General features: G+C 36.6%; 1 protein-coding gene across 1 annotated transcript in view; it reads left to right on the top strand.

Annotated features, from left to right (window-relative positions):
- Positions 1 to 1,289: 1,289 nt before the first annotated feature.
- The window catches only part of LOC127428058 (leucine-rich repeats and immunoglobulin-like domains protein 1), a 66,952-nt gene continuing 46,568 nt past the window's right edge, over positions 1,290 to 21,673 (top strand). Inside the window, exons 1-2 of the mRNA XM_051676098.1 lie at positions 1,290 to 2,509; positions 20,537 to 20,608. Of these exons, the coding sequence (XP_051532058.1) occupies positions 2,307 to 2,509; positions 20,537 to 20,608 (275 nt within the window). The 5' untranslated portion in view covers positions 1,290 to 2,306. The remainder of the gene's footprint in view (positions 2,510 to 20,536; positions 20,609 to 21,673) is intronic.

A 21,673-nucleotide genomic window follows, 5' to 3' on the forward strand; every position in this document is an offset into this window, starting at 1 on the left:
CAGCTGTCTCAGAATAGAAGGCCAAAATATCTGAACCAAATTCCATTTAGATTAAAGAGGATGAAAATATAGGATAACATATTTAAATAGATATTTTCCAGCAATGTAGCTTAAAGTCAAAAATTATCACAGGTTACATAAAACAAAGGCCCGCATTGCTGTGCTATTTGTAAAGGAATAGTTCTCCCAAAAATGAAAATTCTCTCATCATTAACTCAACCTTATGCCATCCCAGATGTGTATGACTTTCTTTCTTCTGCAAAACACAAACAAAGATTTTTAGAAAAATATCTAAGCTTTGTAGGTCCATACAATGCAAGTGAATGTGACCAAATTTTTGAAGCTCCAAAAACCTACTTAAAGGTAACCCATAAAACTCCAGTGGTTTATTCCATGTCTTCTGAAGGGATTTTATTGGTGTTGGGTGAGAACAGACCAAAATATAACTCCTTTTTCACTATAAATCTTTACATCAGCAGTCTCCTTGGTGATCATGATTTCAAGCTCAATTAAACACTCCCTAGCGCCATCTAGTGCTCTGCGTATGCTTCAAGCACAAGGAAGTGTAATTGTGACTGAAATCATGATTGTGCCTAGAGACTGCAATGACAAGATGTACAGCAAAAAAGGAGTTACATTTTGGACTATTCTCACCCAAAATCGATTAGATCGCTTAAGAAGACATTTGGATTACTTTTAAGCTGCCTTTATGTGCTTTTTGGAGCTTCAAAGTTTTGGCCACCATTCACTTGCATTGCATGGGCCTATAGAACTGAGATATTCTTAAAAAAAATATCTTCGTTTGTGTTCTGCAGAAAAAAGAAAGTCATACACATCTGGGGTGGCATGAGGGTGAGTAAATTATGAGAGAATTTACATTTTTGGGTGAACTATTCCTTTAAAGTAACTTTTTGCTGACATAGCCTAAGCAATCTTTAATTAAATTCAATGCATTTTTACTTTTAAACCGTATGCAACAAAGACATTTTAAATTGCACAACTTGAAAAATGTCAAATTAAGGATCAAAAATATTGTTGTATAATTTTGCTGTTGGATTTTGCATCAAAACTCGCCCTACAAAAAAATGAATAAATAAAACGCAAAGAAGGTCAACTGCTTATTTCCCTCTCCGTCCGTTTGGCATAGTACAGTTTTCTCTCATGATTATATTCAAGTATTCAGCACGCAACAGTATCTCTTTAAGACGCGATGAAAGTGCGGTTTAGCACTCTGGGTGGGAAAGATGGGCGGAGCCAACGCGAGGTGACTGACAGCTGGCCCCTGGCAAGTCCAAAATCGTGGCGCCCGAGCGCTCCAAAAACAGCCAGTGAGATCCGGAGTTGGGCCGTCCATCATCCTCAGAGAACCAATAGTGAAGCTTAATGGGAAAATCTTTATAACTTCTGTTGTATTCATCGTGGAGCGAAAGAACGTTTGGATTAATAGAAAAGTAAAGTCCAGGAAGGGGGAACAGGCGGTGGAAACGGTCAGAAGTGCGAGGTGGAATTGGGAATTATTGGATCACGGGAGTTTTTTCGGATCGTGCACGAGATCAGGATAAAATCTTCCAATTTCCTTCCACCGCGCGCAGGACTGCTGGAGAGAGTGAACGAGAGCCGCAAAGTTCACACCACTCGGACGGGTTTACTGGAACTGTTTCGCATTCGTTTTGTTTCAAAAGTGGTTTATTGTTATTGACTGAATGAACTCTGAATTCGCTGTTAAGAAATTTATATAAAATCTGCGGAGAAGCGAGAGGCTCAAAGGTTTTTTTTCCCCATAGGAAAAGTTTGTTTCGTTCATATGGAGTTCATGGACATGATTTACTGTGTTTTTCCTTCTCATAATAATGAAACGCACGGGAGAAAAACATTACAAGAACTTTAGAAACACCGTTGACGATTGAAACTACTCGAAATACATTTGATCTTGTGAATCTCTGTTGCCAAAACAAAGCGCTTATCTCCCATGCATACCCATTTTTCAACATTTTAAGGACGGCTGCTCGCAACTTGTTTTTAGTTTTGGCTTCTTAACAAGTTTTCTTGTATTGCCTTGTCGTTATTTACCTTTGATTTACTTAACGTGGGACAGCAAGGGAGATACAGTTTTACTGTGGACAGTTTTCAAGTCAGGACTCATGTGTTGTCCCCAAACAACGCAATATAAGTCGATATTACCTTTGTGTAAATATACAACTTAATGAAGACGAATCACTCGTACTCTGAGAAACGGAATAACCCCAATCTGTCCGTATGTGGATGAGAGAGATCAGTCGTTAAGCGCTGAGACAACTGGATACAAAATGGCGGCGTGGCTGGGACAGATGGGATCACTTTCATATTATGTGTTTTATTGGGTTTTGACGCTGGAACTGTTAATCAATAATGGTTTGAGCTCGGACGCACCGTGTCCTCAAAACTGTACGTGTACGCTAGATACGACCGACTGCAGTCACTTGGACATGACTGATGTCCCTCAAGACTTGCCTAAGAGGACTGTGCATTTGTAAGTAAATTAAACCGCCCAGTCCAAACGGCTTATCTCGAGCTGAAACAACTTAATCTTCGTTAACTACTAACAACGCTTTTAAAAGTTCTTTTAACACCCTTAACCTAAGTCGTCCTGAAAAGAAAGTGATTTAAAGTCACATAATGCCAAATGACATGTGTCCAGTTTCATGCCTTATGTTTTCAAATGACTTAAATACTGGCAGAACTGTTTCTGATAGCAAATCTTTTATCATTAAAATCTTTCTAAGTATCAGTAATAGTCTAAAAAAGGCCTAGCTGTGGCCTTCTTGTAATGATATATCATAAGTTTGGAAATTCTGACAGGTTTGGGAGGCCTGCTGGTGTGATAAGAGTCAAAGTAATGAAGCAACAGTCATAAATACTCAATTTTATAATTACTCGAAGGCCATTGGGCTGTTAAAATGACCTATTATATATTTCCTAGTCTACCACAAATAGGCCTTAGTGTAAAGTTTAACTGTTCATAGTTGTGTTTAGAGAGGTAATTTTATGTTTCTGAGGTAACAGACTAGAAACCTTTTTTTTTTTTTTTTTTAAAGTACTATTTTATTGGCCTATATCTCTGACATGTCACCTTTGGTCAAACTGTTCCATAATAACTTTTCCTAAACTCTCATAAGTTTCAAAGGCTTGACAGTGGGTAGTTAGGCTATAACTAGTGTACACATTATTGGAAGTGATTAATTTGTCTAGAGAGAGAAAGAAAAAAAAAAAAACATTAAATGTGAAATAATCAATTTTTAGGCTGGTCTTTAAGACAAAAAATTTAAATGCGGTATTTGCATGTATTTTTAAAATATGTTATTTCCCTCAGCATTGCCATATGCTTTAACCAAAATGAAAGATCCTGTCAGCCTTATAAACAGCAGAACAGTGGCAGTGGTTATTTTACTCTTATCGTACATTGTATGAACTCTCAGATATATCCCCCCCATGCCTATGCGGATATATATGAAACTAGCAGTTCAGAACATTGTGTAGAAAATGTAAAAAGCGGTATTATTCTTTCTGAAGATTTTTTCATCAAACCATACAACGCTTTGTGGAAGTTTCTATTTAACCTTGTTAGGCATTAGGTTTTGGTGTAATGTATCTCCACAGCCTAGGCACAGTCACTAAGTTGTTATCTGTATTGTCGTTGTATATCTGCTGAGATCACAGTCATATCATTTTCAAAGGGAACGATTTTACTCCCCAGTATTATCTTTAACACCTTTACCATGTTTCATCTCTGCGAAGATACTGTCTTGTCTGTAGATTTCACAAAGGCAGCTCACTTGTTAGTCATAGTGAGGTTCAAAAGATGTTTATCATAAACAAGTTTCAACACAGAAGCATTAACGGGAGTCATGAGTCATCTGTTTTGCGTTTTATATTATTCGATGTGTCAGATTCTAGTCTAAGATGTTGTAAGATAGGTATTTATTGGTGCCTGAATTTATATATGTGGTGGTGTATGACAAATACAACCACATATAACTTTTTGAAGCTGAGAATGTCTTGGCTGTAACAGATGGGAGATTTGTTTTGCTGGTAAATAATCGTCCTTTGTCCGATAGGACTGTGCAACATTCATTAAACATGATATCAGGCTGTAAAAGGGAAAGATTGTGCAGGTAGCTTTGTTGCTGTTCCGCATCAAGGACTGCCTTACCTACTGCTGAGTAATTTGACCTGGTCTGGCTGAGTGCTTTAGTTTGTGGCCCTTAGATAAATCTGTAGAATGCATGAAGTATGTTAAGTTTTTGGATCTGACTGTACCTATAGGTATAGTCTGATATGCATGTTCCATGAAACATAGGCAGTACATATTCATTTTCACAGCTTTACTCTGTTTTTTTGACATGCCACGTACCCTACGATTACAGGGAACATGGGCCATTGTTATCACTGATTAAGCTCACAATTCATTAATAAGTGCCAATGAATAATTCATTTACACTCCTTGCTAAACAACCAGTAAATTGGTAAACCTATATTTGAAGTGTCTTACCTTGTTTCAAACCAGTAGCACAGGCAGATAATAACTTTGACAAAACAGCAGTGTTTGTGTTGGTAGGCCACAGCCTAACATGAGGTGGTATACTTTTCCTCATGGCTTGCCTTATATGCAGTCATTAAAATCTAACTATTTTTAAAATATTTACATTTAGTTGGCATTTTGACAATAAATTGTGTGTTAAATATACTTGTATATACCCATTAATCTCTACAATCCCTATTCATGTTCTGTGCCTTTTGTACACCTCTTTGTTAATCGATATGGACTCAAGATGCTTATGATATCCAGACTTAAGTTCTTCAGGAGTTACAAAAGACAACATTAAACCACACTGCAGCATTTTCATGAACTGAAAGGCATTAGTTCCATGATCTTATTGTTCCTTTATCATATGCTGTTGTCTTGACAGAAGCTGCAGATTTTGAGGTGTCCATCTGCAATATATCAGTCAAAAGCAGAAAAAGCTTTTGTAGGAAAAAACCTGTGGACATGGCCTTGGTATAAAATCTGTCTTAAAAAGTCTTAATACCTTCCAGTTGTCCAAATACTTTCTCTGCTCTGCCTGTATGTATTTTTTTTTTTTTTTTTTAATGGGTCCCCCGTGGCTCGCAGAGACATTGATGGCAATAGTAGGAAACAGCAAGGTGTTGGCATCGCCAGCTTGCACATGGCCATGTGTGGATTTTGGTTAGCTCTGAGATTTGGGCCTCATGACTCCATCAAGATGAAGAGAAATGGAGTGGGTAGTAGATTGTGGCAGATAGGGTTATACAAGGAGAGAATGTGTCAGGGTTAACCTGAGAGCGGAGGAGGTGGTAAAAATAACTGATGAATGTTAGGGCTGTTACGATTACTCGATTTAATTCGATAACTTGATAAAAAAAATTCCTCGATTACAAAATTGCCGAATCGACAAATCAAAAGTAAGGTGGAAAGTGATGCAGTTCACAGACGAGGGTGTGAACACATAACGATGAGGTGTCAGCTGTGTGACCGCTTCACTTTAGATTTGAAAAATAATGCAGGACCTGAAAAAACACAACATCACTTCGGAAATGCAACAGAATTCAAACAGATGATATCCAGTTTCCACAGACCCGCTGGACACACTCTATAAGCTCATCTGCATGTGATTTGTAGTGCTGCACGTCCAGATGCACGAGAGAAGGGGAGCCATTTATTTCCATGCGGGGCACATTGAACTCAGCAAAAAACACATTGGAATACACTCTAAACCTATTTATCTACACAATCGTTTGCAATATAGGCTTTTATGAAGCAAGATAAAATAATGTAATGATAAAGATGTCCGTCGGACTTGCAAAAAGTTAAAAACGCATTGATGGATGCACAAACACTTTCTGACTGCATCCATATGATCTAACAAGGTTATTTTCTGCACATTATAATATGTGTTCCGTTCTGTGTACATTAATTAGGCTACCATTTAAATGTAAATGCGATCCTTCTCATGTAAACTAGATTTCATGATGATTAAGGTTGTAGTGGTTTGTAATGTCCCACTTCCACTAAATATTTTATAGTGTATGGCCATTATCACAGATAAAACTCAGTGTGGGGAATCCAGAGAATGTTATTTACTGAATAAAGCCACAGCTCTGTATGCTGTTAGTCAAAGCTCAACATGAGCCATTAAAGCCACACAGCTGCGCATCTCGTGCCCCGCAGACACAATATAAAACTTTGGCTTACCTGAAGGGGAAATGAGTGGAAACATGCATCTCTCTGTGACGTGATTACTGTAAATATTGTATTCAGTGTTGCATGTACAGTAAGTGAAAGTTAAAAAACAACAAACAAATAAAATGTATTTTTAATCTCCATTAAATGTTTAACCATGAATGGAACTCATCCTCCGTCAACAAGATTGGTAAGCAGACATTGTTTCTGAAAAGATAAAATATTGTATTTCCATGGCCTGTTTTCTCATATTTGAGTTCTAAACTGAAATGTCTAGATCGTGTTGAACTAGTTAAAGAAAAAGCTGGGCACACCTGAAGTAGCCAATCCCTGTCAGCTTGAATTATATACATTTTTATATTATGGATCTGCTTGGGGTGTCTGTTGGCTTTAGATATTGTTTGCACAAATGTTTTGTTGTTGTTATTCAATCGTACACTGTAAAAAAAATCCTGTTACATTTACGGTAAAAACCTGGCAGCTGTGGTTGCCAGAAATTCAGAGTAAAACATACGGTAACCATGTTTCAGGCTTTATGGGATGTAATTTTGATGCCTGTATATTTTACGGTGCATTACCGTCGTTTATATTATAAAATAATAAACTTGATATATTAACCTTCTGAAACTAAAAATCTGCTTTTCACTTTATAATGTATTGTTAATCACCGTAGTAATTACAAAAGAGCAAATGATGACATGAAGTCATCAATAGATGCCCTTCCTGGAGCAATGACCAATAAACATGTAGAGACAGTGCTTTCAGTGTCACTCACACAAACACTAAACACCATCAGGGGAACGCATGTGAAATTAAATAATGTAATAAACACTAACTAAACTACATCAGATATAACACAGAACACCCCAATGTAAATAACTGATATTAAAAATAAGAAGAAACATAACTATTGCCATAAAATATGATGAAACGAACTGGGTAACGCAGGGAATTCTGGGAACGTCCAATTATTGTTTTTTCCATAATTTTAACAATAATTTACCATAAAAAGTACATGTACTCTCTTGTTAAACATAATATAAATTTTTACTGTTAATTATACAGAAACCATACTTTTTTACATTAAAATATATATTTTTTTTTACAAAATTTAACTGTAAAACTACATGTATTGTCTTTTTAAATATATTCAATTGTTTTACCATATATTTTAAGGTAACTACCCGTTAACCAATTAACTTTTTTTACTATAGATTTTTTACAGTATTTTACCGTTAAAAATATGAAAAAATTTTACAGTGTAGAGTGCATCAAAATTTAGGCTAATGAATGCATTTTAGCCAAACGTGACTTCACCTCGACAACTTTATGCAATCTGAGTTATTAAATAATTTTTCAGATTACTCGAATAATTGTTAGGCTTTTGCTGGTTCATGACACCATCGGAGTTCTCAACCTGTGAATTCTAAATTGAAGCCGGCTAAAAAAATCATCTGAATTCCTATTGAATTAAATCAGTTATTTCCCTTTAAACATTTTTCCTGCACTTGATCCATCTGAACTAATGAAAACTACCAAAAATGCAGTAACTTTGGTTTTGATTATGGCAATTTATCAAACATCCATGCTTATCCTTGAGTCCTCAATGCCACCAGTACTGATCGTACGGATCAGTCTGAATAAAGGAGATAAGTTTCATATTAAATGGCTGTTTATTTTGTCTAATCATTTAGTTCTAGTTCAATCTGGGAATCTAGTATGTGATTGAATAATTACGGCAGATAGATTTAAGTAAATTTAAGGTCAGAGGATGACTGGAATCATTTAGTGTACTATGAAGTATATTTCTGAGAGTGCACTAGGGTGGAGGAAAAATTAGGCTCACAAAAATTAGTCTCATGAGGTGTACTTCTCAAAGTAAACTATGGGTTCCTGACCCTTTGGTGGCTTTCTTGCTTGTTTTGAAAGCTGAGGGGTAGTGGATGGTATGTATGTGCAACCTGGGTTGTGTGAGTGTGGTTTTGGTCCCCGCTTTAGGGTTGGTAAACAGCCCACCAGATTTTTGGTGTGTATTTTTATGTGAGCACTTGAGTGAAGACGGTTTCTCTTTTTACAGTCCCTGCCACCTGTTGTGGAGTTGCTGAGTAAACCTGAATGTTAATACCATTATACAAAACATAACATAGGAATTATATTTGTAAGTATGTTTTTTTCCCCCAAATTCATGTTTTCCATTTTTATTTTTCTGAATTTTCTTTTAAAATGTAATAAAACTTTAGCATAAAAAACAACAAACAAACTCTTAATTCACAGAACTTTAATCAAATGAATACAGAACAACTACTATTCAACTTACCATTGCATTATTTTTATCAAAATAAAATTTCTACAGATCCCCACAGCACTACAAAACACAACTTAAATGTTATTTTTGTCAAATGCAGTGCTGCACACCAGAGTATCACAGTATGCATGAAAGCATTGACGAAATGTTTTATTACAACAGCACTCTTGCTTGTGAGATATTACCTAAATATAATGTAATTAGTATTGATATATAATTTATTATTATTACTACTACATTGAATATTACATTTTAGTGGTCTGTAGTATATTTCTATCGCAATTTCTTCAATTTCTTGCGTCTATTTAAGTTGAACTTTTATTTTGGCGGAAAACCATATGAATCACTTTCAGTTTGTATGTTTTTCACAACACTTTCTCACCTATGGATAAGCAGTACACTATATGTTTTAATGTGCCTATTAAACTGCAAAAGGCTGTGATTAAATTATATAAATGTGATGAAATAAAATATATATATATACACACATACATAGAGAGAGAGAGAGGTAGTCTACATGTGCTGTGCGCTTCACTGTTAATGAGCGCTCTGCTCTCTGTCATCGTATGCACAAAGCATGCATGATGCTCATGGTGAGGTGCTGTCGGTGTATTAACAGCCGGCTTCACACATTCACTTTGAAGCAGGCAGCACATGCACACTGTATCTTTAATTAAATCTCAGCTTTTTGTGGTTTAATTATCACATTAGGACAGATCACAATTTTAATTGTATTAATTGTACATTCTAAAACAACAACTACAAAAAACAAATCACAATCTAGCTGTGCAATGTTTTACATAAAACGTATGTAAAACCTCAACGGTTTTGCTCCAGGTGTGTGCAGTAGCCTGGAGCAGAGTTTACTTGCGTTATCAGATTATGAGTAAAAGGCCTTGTTTAGCTTGGCCTGCATGGCTCAGGTTAATGGCAACCTCCATTAGCACAGCTCTTGAGTACGGAGTTTCCATGCATTCAGGGACACTTCTCTCCCCTCCTTTGTTTAAGTGTCTACAAAGTGATGGATGACTTATCTGTGAATTCTGTACATCTGGTATGAGTTTGGAGATCTGGAAAAGACATAAAAAAAAAGAGTGAAAGGAAGGGGAGGGGTGAGATAATCAGAGAGGAACAGGCCTTATAGAGCCCCGCCCTCCCCAGCACATTTGGTGTGGAGACCAAAATCACAATTCAACATTCTCACCATTACTGAAGATCTACCTCTCTAACTCCACACTGCACATGGTTTCTGGTAGTTTTATGGCCTTTTACCACTATCTGCAGGCGTATAGGTATACATATGTAAATGATTGTGCTTACACATTCTTATTCTGTAGATGTATGCATTATCTATATTGCCAAACAACAGAAAGGTTACCTCCCCATTGTGTCAGTTCCAAACTCTACCAACAGCCTTGTCAATTGAACATTTCATCTTTTTTTCCAATTAAAAGACCTATGTACATTCCAATCTTGTCAACCACTCATATAGAGTGAATTGAGGTAAATTGTGCCACATTTATAGAAAATAATGCTACATTTGAATAGGATTGAATCTCATAACCCTTTTAGTCACTTCACTGTGTACGCAGTTTGACCCTTTTGGTGGTGCAGTCCTACAAAATTAAATTTCAGACATACTTTATACTCCATATGATGAATGTACTAAAGCTGACTATGACTTTTCCGGCTAAACTAGTGGTGCAATTATTCCAGAGTTTTTCTTTCTGCTAAGATAATAAACTGTATGAAGGGCCGGACTGATGATCACTTGTTCTGTTCGCTTTGAAGTTTTCTGGAACAGTCCATTAAGAGTTAGTCTGTAACTATGCAGAACGTATTTATACTTCTCTGTCTAAACTCTGAGGCAGGAGGCAGAGGCAGGGTTCTCATTAAACTTTAAAAAATTATCAGTTGGAACAAATGTGTATGTAATCAAGACTACTCTGTATGAGTGCGCTGGACTCTTGGCTGGTGTCTTCATGGCTTTGGTTCTGGTTCAGCCCACGGCGAAGAGACCTTTTGCTTGTTTGGGCCTGATTTCAGTCTTTTTTTACTTTAAAATGTGTCTCGTTTGTCTTGGGTTGTTTTCACTTCTTCAATTTTTATTTGTCTGTTGACTTTTATTTTCGTCATTTAATTTTATTTTCTTCTCTCCTTCCTTTTAGCGTTCACTTCCTGATGATCTTTATCTCATTGTGATCTTAACTCTAGATCTGATAGTCTCGCTCCCTATTTCTGTGTTTTGTTTGGACTGTCTGCAAAAAGCTCCTGGCTTCACTATCAGTGGGGTTGCTGGGCTGTAAATGGTCTTTATGGCAGGAAGAGAGAGAAAAGAGCACAAGCTGTGTGACTTTAGCGAAGCAAGTGTCCGTCCGTCTGGTCTCTCGCTCTCTTTCTCGTTCAGAGCTGTGACAGAAAAGTTATTCTTTGACTAGTTTATGGCCCTCTGAAACAGGGTACATTAAAGACGCTTCTGTATTCCAGTTGCATCATAAAGCTCTATCATTGACGGTATTTCACACTTCCAAAGAACGAAGTTCACACTCCGCTTATCAGTGATAAAAATAGCTTGATAAAGGTAATCTCTTCGCCACTCTATTCATGATGTGGTTCTTGAGGAAGATTCTGACACAGAATCTTTTGCTTTTAAGAAGATAATTCAAACATTGTTATTATTTTGTACGCCTTACTACGAGCCAGCAGATGTGAGATCTGTTTGGTGTCAACAAATCAAATTCTCTTTGCTGTTTAAACTCATAGCAATGAGCAATTGTCATTGAATTTGATTAAATGAACAAATTAAAACCTAATATCTGGAAAAGGATTATCATTCTGGCGTAAAAACAAAAAAGCCTTTCAGTTCAGTCTATTATTGGCTATTGTGTTTGTATTACTAAATGGTTCCAGTTTCTCTCATTGGTCATTTCCTAAATGACTTTGACCGCTGTTAGGTGTGAATGTTCTCTCACCCCCTTTTCCTGACATAGGAAACTGTTGGCCGTTTACCTTGAGGTTTAATAAAAAAGAGAGAGGAAAAAACAAAACATCAGTGGCTGTTAGAGTTTGAGTTGGATTTACTAACCTGTAGTGCTGTTAGGTTTGAAGTCATTATTGCCTACGTGGCTATGAAATGGTTGAATAGAATGTAGACAGTGTTTTTAGCCTATAGGTGTGTAGGCTCGTAAGCATGGAAGTGACACGATGTGTGGGTAAAATGTTTTCAAGCTGATCTGAGAGCAGTTGTCTGATTGCTCTAGTTCAATCTGGGAATCTAGTATGTGATTGAATAATTACGGCAGATAGATTTAAGTAAATTTAAGGTCAGAGGATGACTGGAAAAATATGTTGCACTCATCTTTCCTTAAATGGAATTTCAAGTGCATTGACTAGATGTCTCTTAGCAATCCAAGAGTGTGTTTCTGGTTTCCTTTAAGAGTCCATATGGCCACCAGTAGTCTCTTAGGTAGGTGTTTGTTTAATTCCACAGACTAGTGTTTTGTTGGTTTGAATCATGGTGTGCTTTAAACCAAATAGATGAAGGCCAGGTAGAGGTGATGGGGCACTTTTGTCTCATCCAAACATTGACTTTTTCTTGGTGGAAAGTTTTTTTCAAGCACTCCTTATGCAACATGTAGGTTCGTCACCACATTTTTTAAGTTACCTAAGATTATGCAGTCATGTTTAGTCAAAGCAGAAAACTGGTTCACACACCTAATTTATACACAACATTTTTCTGTTTTTTGTTCTCTTTTCTGTTAAAAGGTATGAATTGAAGTTCGCAACCCATCTTCCAGAATGTGATGAGAAAAAAGTTTAGGGCGGGACTTGATTTTATCCATCAGGAATTAATTGGAGCAGTTGGAAAATAACAATAATAAGTTATTATATTGTGATGTAAGATTATGAAGACAAATGTTTTTTCTTTAGAATAACGTGCACTGACGAATCACTCACAATAAGATCAGAAATAGGGTCAGTTTTGAAAAATAAAAAGGGGTGACCAAGAATAGACATTAGTTTATAAAAGTTTACTGTTGAATTCATATAAATGTAAAATTGTAAAAAAAAAAAAAAAATGTTTTTTATTCTGAGATTTATCAGCAATCTCCTCAGATTATTTTTCAGTCATTTTCAGAAGCACACTAAACTGAAACAAGCTTTCCCCTACATGAAACATTTAAACCTACTAAGAACAAAAGTTGAACTTGTTTGCAACCAGTACCTTAAATCAACCGTACTGGAAACTGGAGCGTTAGTTAAGCCTATCGTTTGGTTTCAACATCCATGTGATTTATGTCCCAAAATTCAGCCTAGAGGCGTGAAAGTTAGTGTTATCTCATAAGATAAAGAGGCTTAAACAAAGTGGAGTGATTGAGGATAAAACACTGTGATTGTATAAACACTTTAATTTCCTTTCTGGTTGGTTAGGAATAACTTCAGTGTGAATCCAAACACCTTGAGGTCCACATGAAGACTGGAGGCAATCCCGTCTAATGACATCGGATGAACGATGTGTCTGATTGGTTGATAAGCAGTTAAACATTAATGTTACACTAATGAACCCTGCCCCTCCATTAGCACCACCCACTAACGGCTGACAGAACTGTTGGCAAACACGTTATGATTACGATTACATGGACATCAGAAAGCGGGTAATTGCGAGAAGATGGCATATTGTGAGAATTCAGCATTCTTGTTTACATGCACTGTAAAAACAGCATACTCTTTTCTCCTGTATACATGCGGCTCGGTCAGTAAGCAGCTTTCCCCAGAACAACATAATTTCCCTGCGACGCTTGTGTAAATAACAAACATGGTATCTGAGGAAGACTTCACTATTTTATTCTCTGTTGCTTCGCTTTATTTCCAGATATTCCAGAGTTGTTGCTGTGTTTCTTTCCTTACCTTTCTATCACGACCTGCAGTGGAATTGCGCTATAGTGGGGTTTCCCTTTACGTAAAACTCCGGGATTCCCTCTATGTATGAGCACATATACGTGAATGCGAGGGACCGTCGATATTTTATAGTGGTGTTTATAAATGGGTATAGTTTATTGTGTATGTAGTTTTCCCACTGTATTCCCCCCAATTATGTGACATAATGTGAAAGCGGAGACTTTGTTGTACCAAAAAAAAAAAAAAAAAAAACTCAATATTTATGTTATTTGCTTAATTTGCTCAATGCAACTTCGATGCAGTGCATAATTTCTTGAATTCAAGCAGATGGAGGGCTCTATCTGGGGCCTATAAAATGAAAATGTGAAGACTAATAATAAACTAATAATAAAAGTGATATTGTTAATATATTTTACATTTGCCTTTTTGAAAATGTAAATGTATTCATTAATTATTTATTTTTATAGTTTTAGCAGTGGTATTTGTAACAAGACCATAGTAAACACATGGAAGCATGGATCTTCACTACCATGGTTAGATGTAACATGATTTCTATAAAACAAACTATGGCATTTTTTAAATTATAAACAGTAGACCTACTCTAAACACATGTAAAAACAATAACTACAAAACAAATATATTTATAAGTTGTAACAAAAATGTATTCTATTCCCTCTCACCCATAATGTAGCCTATGACAAATTTAATAGAGCTGAAGTAGTGATATGGTTAGTGGTCGACTGATATATCGCGGAGGCGATAAATCGGCCGATATTTGGACTTTTTAATTATCGGCATCAGCCAATAAATTTTTCCGTTTGGCCGATTTTTTTGTTTTTTTTGTTTTGTTTTTTGTTTTTTTGGAGGGTGCCAGAAATCACCTGCTTGCATGTGAAGTGACTGAGACATGTAAACGACCAGTCATGGTTTGTTTTGTTGTTACAGGACATCGTGTTACTACACATAATAGACCGGTGTGCAACACAGTATCATTTAAATGGTCCGCATATCAGAGCCACGGCAGACGTGTTTGAGCTCATAATGTTAAAGTGCTCGCCTGTTTCATTCTCCCTCTCTCCTCAACAGTTCTCTGTAACTTTAACTGTCTTGTCTAATGATAAAAAGGCAAATATCAATAAAAATAATATCACATACTGTCTGCAAATATGAGCATATCTTGTTTAAACAGATGTAATAAACCAACCTCACACAACTTCAGCAGACCCAGCATCCTGTGGAACGCTCATAAATCTTCCTCTGAAACACATATTCCAACAGTCTCTCCTCAACAGTTCCCTGTAACTTTTCTAATGATAAAAGGCAAATATCAATAAAACTTGTATTATATACCATTTGCAAATATGCAGATATCTCGTTTAAACAGATGTCATTCATGAACCTCATGAAAATCCAGCGTTTTCTTCCCACCGAGCACTCATCTAATATCTTCCTCTGAAGCACGTATTCTATCAGCCAGAAACTTTAGCACCAGGATCAAAAGTTCCTCTCATTCACAAATCATGACGGTCACTCTGTAACAGTCCAAGCAGGCAATCCAAGCCGTTTAAACTGTCAGGAGATTGAGGCTCGTGTTGGATCCACACGAGCGCGTGAGTGCAGCTTCAAGGCTGCGTCCGAAACCAAGAAAATGCTGCCTTCGGAGGCTGTATACGGAGGTACGATGAAATTAAGGTGCTTTTCAAACCGTTCGGAGACCAGTTTCCTTAACAGCTGTCAGTTAAGCCATTAACTGATTAGGCAGCAAGGTAGCAAGTAAGCTGCCTATGTTTTTAGATGCTCCCAAGGTAAAAGCACTTCACGTGTGCTATAAGTAAATGTCTTGTTCACTATGTACTTTATGTACAATTGGTTTGATTTGGTATTTTTTGAGAAAATGCGATTGCTAACGTGGACATGCCATCAATGGTTGCTGGACTACTGTGTATACTGTTATTTCCTTCCTAATATATTAACAATTTTTTCATGTGCAAATGAATTACTAAAATTTGATGACTAAACAGAAATCTGAAGAAACTGCTATTTACCATTTAAAATACAATAATTTTTAGTTTTGTGTGAAATTAAGTAAATATAGTGCTAAATAAGAGTTTATTATTATTTTTATCAATTTTAAGTTTGTTATTTACTATATTAAATTGTGTGATATATCGGCATTGTATATCGGCATATCTCTCTGGATATCGGCATAGTCTATTAAAAAACCCCATATCGGTCGACCACTAGATATGATAATATTTATTATCAATCTATTTCTGACTAAAGTACAGTTAGTGTTACTATAGTAAATTCAAGGGTGGTGATGTTGAATTCTGTGCTGAATTCGAATGGTTTCCGCACCTTGCTTCTCACTGATTCTCGTAAAGCTGCGAGCTTAAGAGCTCAAGCTTTAAGATGTTTGCGCTCACGCTGCTCTGTCCATTGAGCCGTATCCATCTACAGAGCCATATAGGTGCATTAGCAGAGGTTGTGCCTCTGCCTGTGTATTTGACGCTGCTAAACCGGATACTTCAGATGCATCGCTGGACTTCAAAATCAGATGAACCGTGATACAAATTCTACATTCCAACCCATATAATTAAGAACTAACTGATATACTCCAAGTCTAGATAAACGTTTTAATGCAAAGAGGAACTTGATTTGATTTTTATGACTGATAAACGCACCCCCCCCCCCCCCCCCATTTGTAACCTGTGTCTTAATCCCTTAAAAAGTGTTAGGAAATTGGCGTTCTCATTTACATGATGTTTCAGAACGTCTCTTTCTGCATGTAAATGTTGTCTATATCTTAGTCCAGTCAATTGTGGAATTGCTAATCAGTAAAGACTATAAACCCTCAGACTCTTTATTTACTTATTTATTTTTTTAGACATGAGAGATACCTAAAATTTTGCTACCTGTTGGGCAGAGGTGAACTAATCTTTTCCTTTCATTTACATTTAATCGAAAATTGAATTGAACGGAAAAAATATGGAATTGAGTATTACTTTTCCAAATGATCAGACTTAAGATTTATGCTTGGTGGGTTATAAAATGTGTGAGTGAAAAAATCTCGTAGACTCAGATTGAAGGAGGGACCCAAACCATATTTAAGGACCAGAGCATCATAGAGACTTGGCAGTGGACTTTTATTTCACTCCCTAATTATCCTGTTGAAGTACATGAATAACAAAATTATCACAAGCCCCTTTTCTAAATTTGTGACTCTTTCGTTTAATGACTATGTATCACGTTTTCCTGCCGGTCTCATTTTCAGCCCATAACATTCTGCAGTGGAAACTAATATTAACGTAAGTCAGTAATCAGTGTATGACAAGATGTTCTTTTGTGTTGAGCAAGAAGAGAGAATGGCAACATTGGTTTCATTATGCTCTGCAATTTGCAGGTTGCTGAGAACGTCTAAAGCAGATTAGCGACCGGCGTTCTACATAGTGTACATGATTTTCTCGACTGTATTCATGCCCCCTGGCGTGGCTTGTTTTAAGCAAGCCTGCAATTTTTCACTTTGCATCAGTATAATTAGGTAATTGCTTTATTTTACAGGACTGTAATTTTGTAGTGTTCACCCCTGTCAGACAATTTCCTTCAGGGCAGCTCACCCAGTGTTATTATCTCCTCACAAAAAAAAACATACACGGGCAGAGCTATAAAAGCGGTGCAACATTTTTTTTCCTATTTAAACCAAATAAAGTTATAGAGTAAATTGCTTTGCTAGTTTATGTAACTTTACCTCCACCACTTTAATAATGACAAATTGAGCATAACATAGGTTATGTGTATTTAAATTAATATAAGAGTTATTAATGAGATTGCATTTTTATTTAAATAGTTCGTTTTTTTTTCCATTTCTTTTCAGACAAAGACATTGCTTAAAGTCCCCATGAACTAGCTTGACGAGCACAGTTATTTTAGGTTTTATTAGGGGGTGGGACATTCTCATTCTAGAGAGTATTTCATTAGAGTACAGTATGAGTAATCATCAATATATTTGATTATTCCTGGAAGAGATTGAATTTCAAAGAAATTGTACATTTCAAATGCATATTTTTGCTAAAAGTTAATTTAGTCAATGTCTAAGAGTACACTAGCAGACAGTTAACAAAGCTAACAGGCATTTTGTCATCAATTTTATTTTAAGGGGTCTTTAAATGGTACACACAGTACATTGTTTCTCTTCAGTTTTAGATGGAGAAATGATACAACTGAATGTTGACTATAGCACAGGCCTGTTCTATCTCAGGTCCGCATACATGTAGCTTCACTGTATGTGGCTGACAGCTCTGGGTAAGAAACAGACACATTAAATAATGTGTAAGGCAATTACGCCCCTTTACAACCTGCTACAGCCCCACAAAACGGTCAAAATCAGCTCAGCAGACAGAAAGACAACAATCCAATTGTGACTTTATAAGCACTGATGAGTGACTAACCCTATGCAGTCTAACAATATGGGTGTGTATCTGTAAAAATTAATCAACAGTGCCAATGAAGCTTTTAGTCAGTCAGTTGAACATAATCCCGCAGTCAATAGATGTATGTTTCTGTGGGCAAAACAGCATTCTTAATGGATTTTACTAGTTAACACTTTCTTTTGCACTTTTTATTGACCTAAAACTGCCAGTCACTCATTGAATGAATATTCAAGGTTGCCCCGTAGACAAGTGCATAACTGCCAAAGCATTTGTTTGTTTTTATAAATTGAGCATGAGTCGAAACTGTTTTCAGTTTAAGGATTGCCTGCCACAAATGCCCTGAAAAGAACGTAACTTTTATATTTAACCAGGAACAGTCCATTTAATTTTTGTTGTTGTTTTTTTTTTGTTTTTACATTTAATTATTTGAAAAGGTTTGAGATTGGAGCTGTGGCTTAGTGGTCAGTTCTCTATACATGTTGAGCTTTAGTGCTTATGTGGGAAATGCGAGTTTGAATCTGACCTGCATCTTGACCCCATTTTGCATTCTGGAGCTCCTTAGGGGACAGGTAGGGAATTTATTTGCTGAAATAGTTTTGGGTTTTCCAATAAAATGTTTTACGTTCACTCGCAATGGTTTGCGCTCCCTCAGAATAAGTTTCGTGTTAAAAAAAAATTGTGGTACATTGTTACTATAGTCATGGTTACTGCAGATTTACTGTAGTGAAACAGAATGATTATGATTTTTATTACCATGATTTTGGTTTTCCTGTATTATTACTATGGTTTTACCATGACTATCATGGTTAAAATATTGTTACTGTAGTAAAACGATGGTAAATTTTGTGGGGACTATAGTTTTAATACGAATCCCATAGTTTAACTATTGTTTACTGTAGTAAAACTATGGTTAATTTTTCGTAAGTGATGAATAAAGCTATTACAAGGGAACCCAAAATAATTGCGAGGGAACACAAGAAAATATTTCAGAAAATAACTTCCCTCTCTGTCCTCTAAGGGGCTCCATAATAAAAAGCCCAAAAATAAAAATTAAAAAAAGGTTTGAAAGTACTGCCAAAATGTCAATACTCCTCCAAAATATCCAATCTTGATTCAGTCAAGGAGTCCCTTTGTAACCAAGTTAGTCAGACTATAAACAATGTAGAATAGTGCAGCCCATCCGAAAGGAAAATCTGAAGCATGCTGTAGCCAAGGAGTGGAGGAAGAAACCACAGAGCTGACAGGAGCTTATAGATCACAGTGCCATTAATCTCAGTCATTTCATCAAGAAGAGCAGGAAGCCAACGCTCTGCCAAGCCCAATCTGAAGCCCTTGGACGAGTCCTCGCCTGAACCATGCTGAAATGAAGATGACGTTCTGCTTAAGGGGGCTGTTGATTTTACTGATTTATGGGTCATAAGTGTCTATACAACACGTTTCAGTGATGGACCAGACTGATAGTTAGTGCACCGCCTGGTGTGTTGTTGAAAGCTGGTGCTGGCACAGTAGCTAGACTGCGGAGAGAGGATTTAGGGTGCTTGTCTGCACGTGGGAGAAAAGCAATCATTTTCACATCACCGCTTTTTACCAAAGGAATAGTCTTTTTTACTATTATTACCGCCTGACTTAAGTGTTTTAGTAGTTATGGTTCTGAAATTATAATTTGTGCATATTTATTATATCAGATATTACAATGCATTTTACAATTTGTATTTGATGTCTTACTACAAATTAAACATTGCTTATTTTGCAATACTCTGTATTTCACAATACTTAAAAATAACTTAATCTGAAAGTCACCATGAGTTCAACATTGACAATTCTTATCTTCATTTTGGATGTTGCTGTTTTTATTATAAACTTTTTATCTGTGCACGTTATTAAAAATATAGTTTGCCCTCTTAATCTTTTAATAAAAAACAATAGAGCTGAGTGACTCCAGTCAGTCTTCCTAAGCAACCAATTGGCCCAGTTGCTAGGGTGTGTAGAGTCACGTTGGGTTAACCTCCTCGTGGTCACTATAATGTGGTTCTCGCTCTAGGTGGGGTGCGTGGTGAGTTGTGCGTGGATGCAGTGGAGAATAGTGTGAGCTTCCACACGCACTACGTCTCCGCGGTAACGCGGTCAACAAGCCACATGATAAGATGCGTGGATTGACGGTCTTAGACGCGGAGGCATCTGAGATTCGTCCTTCGCCACCCGGATTGAGGCGAGTCACTACGCCACCACGAGGACTTAGAGCGCATTGGGAATTGGGCATACCAAATTGGGGAGAAAAGGGGAGGGAAAAAAATCAAAAACAATGGTAAACTAAAGCCTATTAGCAATTTTTTAAATGGAACGAGTTGTTCGACATGTCCCGCCCCCACTTTCTTTATCAGTAGGAAATACGTCAAAACAGCATACCGAACAGTGCTCGTGAAGGCACTTCAGGGTGACTTTATTTTCATGACCTAGTATGAGAAAAGGTATTTAGGGTGTTAGTCTGAGTCTGAGTCTGCTCATGAAAGAAATGCAATAATTTTCATGTCACCACTTTTTTGAAGGAATAGAGACCTGTAGACAGTTTTGAGTGCCTGACTAAAGTGTTTTAATATATTTCTCTCTCTCAATTTCCCCCTCCTCCTCTTCCCTCTCTTTCTCTCTGTCTCTCTGTTCACTCAGAAACCTGAGCCACAACAAGCTGGCGGCAGTCGATACGGACATCCTCTCCAATCTGCCCAACCTGAAAGAAGTGTGAGTAGAACAGTCCCATGTCCCCATCATGTCTCAAGCACTCAGACACTCACAGTCCAAACCTCCTTTAGATCTGCTGTATATCTGTCCCTGTTTAATAAAATCAGTTAGAAGGATAGCAAAGTTTCCATGACTCTAACAGAATGTTCAAGGGTTTTGTCGGCCTTCACAAACTTTAGAACCAGCACTTGTTTCCCCCCTAAAAGACTGCTGTTTTAGGTTAAAATAGATTCAGCTTTCCTCAATCTAAAACTTTAAGCTTATGCTTTATAAGATGAATCTCAGTTCAGCATAAAACGTTTTTTTTTTTTTTTTTTGTGTGTGTGTGTGGGTGTCTAGGTGCTGGTAAATGTTAAGGGTAAAATAAAAACCTCTACTAATCCTTGCTAGAAAACATTCCCTCAAGGAAAGCCCTACAGAGAGAGGCAATTGAATGAAGTACATTAAATGGTGTAATGATGTTAATTACAGCCATTACCCACAATCAGTTATAAATCATTTTAAAGTGTGCTGTCAATTCTATTGGATATTTAAGTGCTTTTGTTGGTGGATATTGTCCTGAAAGTGGCGGAGATTGGGAATAAAGAGGTTTGCTATTATAAGCGCCTTCCATCATCACCCGACACCAGCCACTAACCTGCGCTGTAAATATTTAATACATCGAGGGACATTGTCTGGCCCTAAGCCAGATGGGCCTACTTTCTCTCTTTTTCTCTCTCTCACTCTCTCTCTCACTCTTTCTCTTTTGCTCAGACTGTAAGACCCTTACCATAGTCTTTTTTTTTTTTTTTTTTTTTTTAAGGGACCAAAATATCCTTATATAAATGAATAGTTATATTTATTTAATACATCTTTATTTAAGAACAATAAGTATACAATATATTTAGCTATAAACATATATTTAATACTTCATATTTATATTTGTTATTATTTTATTCATGAATACATTTAGAACCAAATATATTAAAGGAATATTCCAGGTTCAGTACAAGTTCAGCACAATCAACAGCATTTGTGGCCAATGCTTATTAGCACCAAAATAAAAAACAAAATAAAATTGTGACT

The sequence above is a fragment of the Myxocyprinus asiaticus genome, chromosome 37, assembly GCF_019703515.2.
Source record: "Myxocyprinus asiaticus isolate MX2 ecotype Aquarium Trade chromosome 37, UBuf_Myxa_2, whole genome shotgun sequence".
NCBI classification, from domain to species: Eukaryota; Metazoa; Chordata; class Actinopteri; order Cypriniformes; family Catostomidae; genus Myxocyprinus; species Myxocyprinus asiaticus.